General features: G+C 35.6%; 1 protein-coding gene across 1 annotated transcript; it reads left to right on the forward strand.

The window, feature by feature from the left end:
• The first annotated feature begins 465 nt into the window (after positions 1–465).
• On the forward strand, positions 466–10,510 carry LOC114258051 (uncharacterized). Its single transcript, XM_028197903.2, has 7 exons — positions 466–844; positions 1,019–1,582; positions 1,728–1,836; positions 2,405–2,525; positions 2,659–3,405; positions 7,104–8,895; positions 9,704–10,510. Exons 2-7 carry the CDS (start codon positions 1,387–1,389, stop codon positions 10,135–10,137), a joined length of 3,399 nt encoding a protein of 1,132 aa, XP_028053704.2. The 5' UTR covers positions 466–844; positions 1,019–1,386; the 3' UTR covers positions 10,138–10,510.
• The last annotated feature ends 1,381 nt before the right edge of the window (positions 10,511–11,891 follow it).

An 11,891-nucleotide genomic window follows, 5' to 3' on the forward strand; every position in this document is an offset into this window, starting at 1 on the left:
TTAAAAAAAACTAAGAAATTTATTTTTAACCTACTTTCTAAAATAAGTCATTATCTTATCGGTTTATTTTGTTTTTTGTATTTTTTTAATCCCAACCTAAACCTAATTCACTTGTCAAAATCACAAAAAAAAAATGTGAAAGCAATCAACCAATGAAAAAATAAAAGAGATAAACAGGCTTAAGTTTCGTTTGGGATGTGGATTAGATTTTTGGTTTTTTAACTATTTTAACCTGGGATTAAAAAACCTAATTTGAGATAAACTTTTTGATTTTTTTGAGTTTTGTAAAAAAAAAATTATAATTTAATATAACATTTTACCTTATTAATTTTTTAAACTATTTCATCATTGTGTAACTAAAATAATTAAAAATTCAGATTTTTTGGCATGCCTAACGAAGGCGTACAAGAAAATAATTATAAAAAATGAAAATAAAAAAGAAAAATAAAAAATATCACAGAGAGCATAGAGACTAGAGGGAGAACTGAGAAGAGAATGAAAGCTCAGTGAGGAAGAAAAGAAGCAAAACATGCCCCGGTAGCTCTCCCCATCTCTCTCTCTCTCTCTCTCTTCAATGTATTATCTGATGAGAGAGAAGAAGAAGCTATTACACGTTTTCTCCTATTCGATCCACTAATCTCTCTCTGCATTTCCGATCTACACAACAACACGCACAACACTTGACAATGCTCGCAGATCCGAGTTTTTTTATTCAGCTCCAAGCTCCTTTTTCTCTTCAGTTTCGTTGCAAAATCGAGATCTCAATCGCTTCTTCACGAGCTGTGTCGAGTTGGTGTGAGTGAGTGAGTTCGTGTTTTCAAGGCGTTTGACTTCGGTGGCGACGGTAAGTCAAGGCTCGAAATGACAACTCTGTACTTGTAGTTTGAACTCAGGACCGAGTCTTTTAGAGTTGAATTAGGGTTTTGTTTCGTGTAGCTGTCGCTTTCGGGATCACAATCTGACAAATCTGGGGTTCTAGTACATGGCTTTGGCCTTGAATTCTTTGTTTTTTGTGTAGATATGGCTTCACATTTGAACTGGCACTGGAATTCCAGCTATGCCGTCAATTACCAAGACTGGGTTTTGACTCAATTTGATGCAATTTTCGGATTCGTGTATGGAAATGGAAGTGAATTTCATGAAATCTTGATATCTATCAATGGAGAGTTGAGTTTGGTTTTGATTATCAAAGGGTAATAATAATTGTATCATATGATGTGCAAGTTATTAGTTTTAGGAGGGATCAAGAGGTTTAAGTTATTTATACTACAAACTATAGCTTGATTACATTCTGGTTTTCATGGGTTGTTGTTGTTGTTGATTCCATTTGGGTTGTATGGAAGGTTTGGAGTGATAATTATAGCACAGTAAAATAGGGTAGTGAAAATGCCTCCTTCTCCGGCGATGAGATGCTCCCCTGGGAGGGAGCTTAGAGGGGACAATCACAAAAGAGGGCGCAGTCTTGAGGCCGGAATTCTATTCCGCGAGAAAGATGATGATCTTGCCCTCTTCAATGAGATGCAGACCAGAGAAAAAGACAGTTTCTTGCTTCAATCAAATGATGATTTTGAAGATATATTTTGTAAGTTTCTATTACTGATAGACTGTTGGAATTGGGTTGTTGGTTTCCTTCTTTTGAGAAGTATGGAATTTAGATTATTCTTGTTTTCTCTAGCTGACAGTTATTTGTTTTTTTTTTATATTTTACCTTGATTTGCTTTTTGTAGCTACAAAGTTAAATTACTTCTCAGATTATAAGCTTGGAATCTCCATTCCTGGGCGAGGTGAGAGTAGTGGCCTGCTTAATGCGGATGGGGAGAAAAATGACTACGAATGGTGGGTGATATTTTTCTTCTTGAGATGCTGTCAATTTTACACCCTTTAGTTGAATTTTTTTTTTTTTGGTGGTAATTTTGGAACTTAATACCGAAATTTTTCAAAAAAATGAAAAGAAACAAAAATGAAGCTTCAAGCAGATACTTCTTTAGCAGCACACTAGAGGCTCGTTAGTTTGTTGTCTGGGGGTATGCCCTCTGTTTATGTGGTTTGGCCCTAGTTTTATACCTTGTTTGTTCAATACATTGCTTTATTATCACACAAAATAAGTAAATAAAAATAATTATCAAAAAAAAAAAAACGCATTAGTTAATAAAAAGTAAATAAAATTCCAGTAGGAGAAGTTTTTTATATTCATGCAGCTGAAAAATCAGTCTCTAACCACGTAATTGGAAATTATGGCATCACAACTAGTCATTTTAGAAACTAAATTTACAGATATGAATGAATCGTTATTATTCTTTGGAAATATATAAATTCCTTTAATCCTTTTTCACTGTTCTGTAGCTGATCTCACTACTTCACTGTTTTTGGGTTTGATCTAATATCTGGTGTTGTTAAATTAAAGGTTATTAACTCCTCCTGACACCCCTCTCTTCCCTTCTCTGGATGATGAGATGCCTCCGGTTACACTTGCTCAGAGGGGAAGACCTCAAAGTCAACCCATCACAATCTCAAGATCATCCACGGTAGGTCATTGTTCATGTCAATGGGATGAATATTCATCGTTTGTTTACTTGTATCTGTCGATGGTGTCTACTGCTCATGTTTTTCTTTAACATTTTTTATACCATAATGTATCTAATGTGTATCTTATTGTAGATGGAGAAGAATCGCAAAAGTAGTAGAGGTAGTCTGAGCCCAAATCGCTTAAGCCCTTCTCCACGGTCTGGGAATAATACTTTCCATACGAGGGGAAGCCCATCTTCAGCAGCTCATTCTAGTCCAACTCCTAGTGTTTGCCATGCTACCCCATCACAGAGACCATCTCCCCCACCAAATAAACCATCAACACCTGCTCCAAGGTCTTCGACACCGAATCCTCGGAGGATAAGTACGGGGTCTGGTGGTACTGTATCTTCATCTGGGATAAGGGGTACCTCCCCTGTGAATAAAAGTCGAGGAAACTCGGCATCACCAAAAATAAGGGCATGGCAAACAAATATTCCTGGTTTTTCCTTGGATGCACCTCCTAATCTACGTACTTCATTGGCTGATCGACCAGCATCATATGTGAGGGGTTCCTCACCTGCATCCCGAAATGGTAGGGATTCATCTTCCAGAGGCAGACAGTCAATGTCTCCAACTGCTTCTAGAAGTGTCAGTTCATCACATAGTCATGATCGGGACCGATTTAGCTCCAAGAGTAAAGGTTCTGTTGCATCATCTGGTGATGATGATGTATACTCCCTACAATCTGTTCCTGTGAGTAGCTCAGACTGCTCAGCTTCAAGGAGAGTTGGTGCATTTCCGAGTAGCAGAGCTCCAGCCTTTTCCAAGAAGCCCACTCGAACAGGGCTATCAAGTTCTGCTCCAAAAAGATCTTTTGACTCGGCACTTCGACAAATGGTACTTATTTATCTGTTTCTTTTGGACTGTGATGATGTTTTCTTTGTGACTAGGTTTATGCATGTGAGCATCAACAGATCTGCAAACGATTAGAAAACCTCATTCAATATGTCTGAATTTCATATAAAAAGTTTTATACATGTTCAATAATCTGAATGTTAGAGAAAATTTAGACATCAAAATAAAAAAAAATAGGGGGAGAAAATTTAGGAAACATTTTGATGTTGAATATAGATTTAATTGTTCAATTAGTATTTTTCATAGCATTCCAAGGTAGAATTCATTGAATGGAGTTGTTGGAGAAGGAAACCTTCTCGCTGATAAGGTTAAATAATATTCAGTTTGGTAGTTCTAAGGTAAGCTAAAGGTGATTGCGTACCAAGTGATATTGTAGTATGCATTTAACCTAATTGCCCATTTCAGTTAATGAATTTGTACTTAAAAATGCCATAAAAATTGCAATGTCGTACTTCAAAATTAAGGCACATCCTATGTTACATGGACTCGTGTATGAGTATCAAGTGTGCGTGTGTGTCCAGGCGTTAAATCTCCCTAAGCTCTTAATGTTAGTATATAGGGATATGTATTCAAAAGTTGGATATAAGTTCATGGACATGTCTTGAGCATTTTGTGATTGTATGATATTTTGAGATAAGATGTAACTATGTAGGGATGTACTTGATATTAAATAGGATTTAGGGAAAACCAAAATTTTATATCCCATCCAGATGAGAGGTTTATTTACTATCAAATGTGAGGTTTTTCAAATATTATTCAAAATAAGAGGATTCAAAGCGTCTAATTTGGCTATGGGAGTCGGACACATCCTATGCCATTACCTTTTTCATATCTAGTGGACACGGCTATAATGGCGATTAAGAATCCATGTAACATTGGGCACATCCAAGCACTCAAGATTTATAATCCCTCATGAGCAATTTATAAATTTAGTCAGAACTTCCCACAGTTTCAAATTTGACCCTCTAAACTGATAATGATATAACAATATTTTCATCTTGGAACCGCATCGCATCTCAGTGCCGACAACACTGGTTCTTTCTTTGAACTGGGGGAGTACTGCTTCACTAACTAGAAGCTTCCAAATAGTATTAAGCTTCTTCTAATGTTCTTTAGCATGCAATATGTATGTAAGAAGATGACAATGGAATGTTTCCTCTTGATGCCATCAATCATCATAGAAAGGTATTGGCTGATTCATTGAATTATGACAATCAACTCCCTTTTATCCAAGGTACAATAAAAAAGCAAAGACAAAAATGGCAATCGAATCCCACATGTTCAGCCTAAATTTAATACTTTAATTACATAGTTTTTAAGGAGTCTAATGTCTGCATCTTGGTGCTAGCCAATTTTTATTTTTTTTTTTTTTTCCCCTTAAGTAAATTTATTTCTGCAATGGGGGAACCTTGGTAGCACGGATATTGACACAAACATGAGACATGGCGATTTCAAAAAATCAGGACACGAACATGGCGGGGATACAAAAAAAAATAAAAAAATCTGCTATATATATGAATATTACATCCATAACAACAACAATTAATGAAAACTAGCATTAATTTGTCATTAATATAATAATAACAAAAAAACTAAATTTATATAAGCTAGAGATTAGAAATGCGTTGCGTTAGGCTCCAAGGATGGTTAGAAGAAAGTATCTCAACTTCACAATTGTGGTTAGATTTGTATCATATTGTCGATGATTTGATATAAATTATGTATATATATTTTGTTAAATTCAACCCTCATGTTTCCGAATATTATAATATGACCCTTGATATTAGCTTTGAAAAATTAAATGACTCCACAAGGTCCCAAAACGTGTCCTGCATGTCCCTACGGTACCCCCTGAATTTAATTTAATTTAATTTTTTTTTTTTAAAGAAAAGGAAAAAAAAGGAGACATGCTCCCTACCTTGTTCGTGTCTGACATGGCTATGAAACCTATTTTGAAGCGTTGCTGCTTCATAGAGGGAACTAACCCGGAACAAATGAAGTATATATCAATACCATACTACTATATATCTCCTAGAATTCCCCCAGAACTCTAAAAACTAAGAGCAAAATTGAAAGAATCCCCAAGCAAAAAATAAAGAGACATGATTTTTGTTTTAATTCCAATTTTTTGCTAGTTTCCTTCTTCTGAATCTTTTTTTTGAGAAATTAATTATTATTACCTTGGCTAATAAAGATTTGTTTGAGAACTTTATAAAGAGGTCAATGGTAGGAATTTGGTTTGGTTTGTCTTCATAAATGTGACCCTAATTAGGTAAAATCAGATGAAAATGTTGTGCTCTTTTATTTGTCTTTGAGTATCTCTTAAATTATCTTAACTTGTCAAATTAAATCCGAACCTATATATATGCTTCAATGATGCCAACAATTGGTGGCACTAGAGGCATTATTTCACCGCAATCTCCACCGTCATATTATTGAGATTTTCTTTTTCCTTGTGTGTTTATTATATAGGGCTAACTTAGAACTACCAAATAAACAACAAAAAGCATTTGTGCTGATTACTGAAGGCTTGGTGATACTACCACTTGCTAATTTATTGGGTCTTCTCAACAGGATGATAGTTTGTTTTTGATCATTAGCTTATTTGCTTGCCGATGTTTTTCCAGTTACACACTCAAGCATGTTTTCTTTCAAAAAAATTAGGCTTAAATGAAGTAAATATATTAAAGTTTGCTTTTATGTGGGAGGAAGGATGGACACTGTCACTTCATTGCTAGATTCATTGCATGTGTACCTCACAAGTTTAAATGCTACTACTGCTATGATTCATATATAATGTTGCAGTTGCTACATGTTTCTAAGAATCGGACATGGCAGTACTGATTATTGGGTTTGACAACATTGAAAATGTTAGCATTTGAGGACAGTGTGTAATTGATGAGTGTTGTACATCTGGGAGCTATTGAATTCATAGAACATGTAGGTTTCACATGGGAATAACATTGTATAGAATGGCAACGGTTTAATGAAAACCTGAAAAGATATACTATTTTTAAACTTAATCCATACCTGTTAGGAATGTGTAATGACTGTTGTTTGAACTAAGGAAAATAAAATTTAGGAGTTATAATGAATCAGTGTAGTGTTAGCTATGAAGCACCGACACTACAAAACAAGCGCCATAGGTGTGTTGGATACGGAGACACGGTGGGGACACGTCACGTAGCATGTCCCTTTATTTAATTAATTTGTTTTTAGGGGACACGCCGGGACACTTTGGGACACGGCAATTAGTTTTTTTTTCCCTCTTTTCTTTAGAGCTTTTGATGGATATTAGATTTTGAATGTCTATTACTTTTTGCTTAGATTTAAAAAAAGATATAAACGATAAGTGTCAATTTAAAAGTGATTTTTTTTTTTTTTAAATATCAAATTTGTGTTTGTTTTTGTTAATTTTATTGTTTGTGGATGTGTATTAATCTATATAGTAAATAAAAATATATGCAAAAAATACTTATTTCCGTATCCCTGCTGTGTCCATGTTTTTTTTTTTTTTGAAATTATCGTGTCTCGTGTCCCGTGTCTGTGTCCATGTGTGTGCTTCTTAGAGTGTCGGTGTAATATATGTCTGACATAGACCTTGCCATTTAGAATTGTTCGTGCAATATTCATATTAAGCCACATCTGAAGGGGAAATTGATATTAAATCTTTTCTATAGGATCATCGGAAAGGTCCTCAAAATATGTTCAGGCCACTCTTATCTAGTGTGCCCAGTTCCACCTTTTATGTTGGAACTGCAAGTGCCGCACAACGTGCTTTGATATCTAGGAACTCCTCAGTCACAACTAGCAGTAATGCGAGTTCTGATCAAGCAACAAGTGGTGCACATGATACTGAAGGGAGTGACCAGAACCAGGATGATATGGCTAGCGAACGTGGAAAGGCACAATATCCCAATTTTCAGGATGACATATTTACCTTTGAGAAGGAAGATGGTGTAAATGAAGATATCAGTCCTGGAATCCGGGATGGATCACCTAATGTCGATCGTGGTAATTTTAGTGGAGGTGGTTCTCAACTTGGTGGCTCTGAAAATTTTGACTACCATGGCACTCCTATGGCTATCACTGCAACTTCTGAAGTTTTGGAGGTCGAGGGTATTCCTGAAGTTGATAGTATTGAAGATATGGCAATCTGTTCTAAATGTGGCCGTGGGTATCGCTTCATGGAATTAACAGATGGAGATTTGAAACTTTGTCCAGACTGCAGGTCAGATGGACCTTTGACTGCCGCTAGTCCAGTGCCAACCGAAATAATTTCCAAGAACTCACCAACTCTGTCGATGAAAATTTCAGATGAACGTATGGCAATTAATGCAATGGAGCCTCTAATAGACATACCTGAATCTTCAGAAGTGACTAATATAGTTGAAGCAAGGGCTGCCCAATATGAGGAACATGTTCAGGAAGGCCAGACTTCCTATGCTGAACCAAGCCTCAATTTATCATTGGAAAATTCTATTGCACAGAAATTGGCAGAGGAAGATGTGGGAAGGTTAGAAAACCAGCAAGTGATAGGCCAACCAACTGTAGGCTATAACCCATCCAATGGTGACACTGGGGCCCAGCGAATATGGCACTCAAAACACTATCCGACTTTAAAGCTAGATGTTTCAGAAGGTGCAGGCATTTCCATACTACTGAAGAGGTCAAGCAGCGTCAAAGGGCCTGTTGTTCAAGGCAGGACTTTCACTGCCTCTAGTATTTCTTATGATGATCTGTCCTATGTGAGAGATGGGGCACAAAGCATGAGAAGTTCCCTTGGACAGGGCAGTGCCTCTGCATCATCCTCTGTGGACTTGGGCTCAGCTAGGCAAACAGAGACTCGTGTACAGTGGCAGTTAAGTGGAAAGAAATCTGACATTGAAACTTACAGGTCTGACATAAACATGAAGCACCAATGCACAGGGTCATCTTTGTCTGGAACTTGGAATCAAACTTCCCAAGGTTTGGATTCAGAAAGTGCAGGAATAGATGATACATGCACTCAAGTTGTATGCAACAATTACGACGGAACAATGGTTGACCCTACATCAGAATTGTTGACCAATACTTTAAATGTCCATTCAGGAGACAGTTCGGTTGCTTCTTTTTCAAATGTTGAAGTTTCTGCTTCTTTTGGGAACGGTGAAGACTTCCAAAATGACGCAAAGAGTATCTCAGATCGAGAAGAGCCTTCTACATTAGAGGAAGCTACATTGCCAAATTCTGTTGTTGATAGGGTGAATGTTGTAGAGGTTCCCAATCAGAGCTCATTGGATACAATATCAGAAATAGAAACTGAAAATGGTCATCTGGGTATGCCTGGTTCCGAGTCTGATGTTGGTTCCCCAGATACAAGGAGCACCATAGATGAGTTACCAGAGCCTTCTGTTGCTACTGCATTTGATAAGGATATAACTGCTTCAGTTGCAGAGCATGACACCTCGGATCATGCACATGGCATCTTTGGTATGTGTATCTTACATTATAACTGGTGATGGTATTTTTTTTGTTTGTCTTGTTATGTTTTGTTTTCCTTTCTCATGGTCATATCCATGGTCATTAGAATCTTGGGATTCACAATTCGAGATGAGTATCAACCAAAATGATTTGATTCGTGCTATTGAACCTTAAATTGAGTGGATCGTACAAGTCAATTGCAATTTTCTATGATTCACTGTGATTCAGTTATGTGTGCATGAAAATGAGATCAATTAATTATATTGCTACATGTGGTTTTTATGTATTTAAGTATGTACAACTTTTTATGGTGATATTTATTTCATTTTAAACATTATGAGTTCTTTTATATGTATGTACATATATAAAATCTTGTATTATGTTAAATAAAGTGTATCTTACGATTCACTATATTAGCAAAATGATTCACGATTTGATTCGCATTTTGACAACAATGGTCATATCATATCTCTAATTTATTACTTAAATTAGAGATTTTTACTTCTATATGTTAGTTTTCTTTAATAAGTCGGGTTTCCACATGCTGGATATCTGTCCCGTTTGTGTTGCATCTATTCTACGGATATTCAAATATTGAATTGATGTTTATTCATTTGATATGCTTAAAATTAAATTATTTATCCAGAGGACCTTCTTTTATTGTTTTGACAATTATCACTTCCTAGCATTCGTCTTGAAACATTTTAATCTGTCAAAACTTGGCTGTGTGATTGAATATGTATTTGACTTGGGAAAACAACACGGTGAATGAATTTGTTTTATCTGAGTACTGGTTCAAATATCTTTGCTATGACAGAGGAATCAACTGTAACGGTGGAGGGCTACGGTGGAACCAAACCAAGAAGCCTGACGTTGGAGGAAGCAACCGATACAATACTCTTTTGCAGCTCTATCATTCACAATCTGGCTTACAAAGCTGCATCCATAGCAATGGAAAAGGAAAACTCAGTCCCATTGGAGGGCTCAAGACCAATGGTGACCATTTTAGGAAATTCCAATTCCGATACAAAGGACCCACCACGTGGCAGAATTCCAGGAAAACGCACTTCCAAGTCCCATAAAGTGAGTCAGAGACAGGAGGAGACCGACACAAAACCGCCTTTTGACAACAACATTGGCAGTGACGAGAAAGTGGACGTATCTACTACACACATTGTTGGGGTCCCCAATAAGGGCGATAGTATGAAGCCTCCAAAGCTGGAGTCCAAGTGCAATTGCTCAGTAATGTGAAAGCCAACCTTCTCTGCCATCTCTTGGTGCACCCTCTCTATCCCTTGTTTTTTTCTTTTCATTTTTGGGGTTGTTTTAATGTTTGCCAATATGCGTTTTGATTGGTTCAGATTTTTTTGTAAGGACAGCTGTCCTATTGGTGACATACGATCGATCGATGTAAAGTTCTAATTTTTATTAGGCTGATAAATAGTGAGAGGCCTTGGAGGCTTGTGTTGAGACTGCTCCAATTTGCCCTATTCTTGTTAGTCAAATTGTATTTGTTTCCTAGTGTCCCCCATTAGAGAGAAGTGTGAATTCAAACCCAATTCATTCATATTCATTGTGCTTGTTGCATATATAATGCCTTCATTTATTTTGGTTCTTGGCTCAATCTTTTGAAACATTTGCTCTTCTTTTTGGCCCATTTGATGTTTTTATTATTTGACAAACATATGAAAAAATAAAACAAAAAGGTCATTTTTGTCATTCTCGTGCACTCTTAACTGTAAGGTCAGGAAGTTATTTCTTTTTTATTGTGTTAGTTGTTGGGTTTTCAGATATATCTTATTAAATTGTGGTTGTCCAATTTGATTTAATTCTTCTTATATTAATGACAAAGATTATTATTATAATTTTTTTTGCTTTTTTATTTTTAAAAAAGAGGACTTTGAGGGGCAGTTGCAACTTCCAACATACACATACACTAATGATGTTGTGTTTAAATCTTCAATTTGTCAAGAGATTTATGAAGGAAAAAGTCAATGAAATAAAATTCATTTTACTTTCACTTTTGCTTTTTTTATTTCTTTTCTTTACAAATACAAAATCACACATTGTTGTTATATCTGTTGCTCTATAAAGAAAGGGAAGTTGTAAACGGCTTAAGACAAATCCAATCACATCAACCAAATAGTTCCATCCGAAGTGGTTCCATGCTTCTTGTAACCCTCGCCGTGTCCAAACACTTGCATCATTTTCATCTCTAATTTCTGACCTTTTTCTTTTGTGTTTTTGTCAAACTGTTGAGACTAACAATGACAATAAAACTATAAAAAAGTTCTGGGTTCATTATTTTCAACCATTTTGCTGCTTTTCCATTATTACTATTTTTTATTTTCATTTATTTAGCCATTCATAAATAGTCAATTTGAAAGGAGAAGGTGGACAATATTGAATATTGGTGCTATTACATATTGTATTATTAAGTGATGAGAAATCTTATATATTATGAAAGTAAAGACTATATAGTTAGATTAGTCGGAGGTGATAAATGTTTATTAGGCCTCATTTGAGAACAGACTATTTTAATAATTTTTTAATTTTTTTATAAAAATATGTGCAGAAAAGTAGAGAGAGTGAACTTATAGTGATTTTTTGATTTTTTTGCTAAAACTAAATGTTGCCAAACGAGACCTAAATCTCATTTGTGATAACACTATGTAAGATGATGTTATTGTTGTCTAACTCTTCCTTTTCGTCAATGTAAATGAGGTTTGAATTGTATGCTTGCACAAGTAACAAACAACCAGAGTAAATTGGTTGGAGGTTTGGCCAATTAAGCACTTGAATGGCTAAGTTAGTTCTATTGCTCTTGAAAATAATTTTACTATTGTTATCTTAAATCTAATATCATCTACTCTACGATAGATGCATCTTTTATTTATAGAGCGAAAGTGGTTTTTCTTATTCACATTTTCTCTCTTCTTAACCATGTGTGGATATATGAACTTTGATATCGATATATATTTTTACCTTGATATTACAACTTTCAC

This window comes from Camellia sinensis, chromosome 10 (genome assembly GCF_055761805.1).
Source record: "Camellia sinensis isolate YWXY chromosome 10, ASM5576180v1, whole genome shotgun sequence".
Classification (NCBI taxonomy): Eukaryota; Viridiplantae; Streptophyta; class Magnoliopsida; order Ericales; family Theaceae; genus Camellia; species Camellia sinensis.

Coding starts and splice junctions, on each gene's coding strand:
- LOC114258051 (XM_028197903.2), top strand. CDS start 1,387: ATGCCTCCTTCTCCGGCGATGAGATGCTCCCCTGGGAGGGAGCTTAGA. Junction 1,583..1,727: donor TGATTTTGAAGATATATTTT/GTAAGTTTCTAT, acceptor TGCTTTTTGTAG/CTACAAAGTTAAATTACTTC. Junction 3,406..7,103: donor ACTCGGCACTTCGACAAATG/GTACTTATTTAT, acceptor TCTTTTCTATAG/GATCATCGGAAAGGTCCTCA.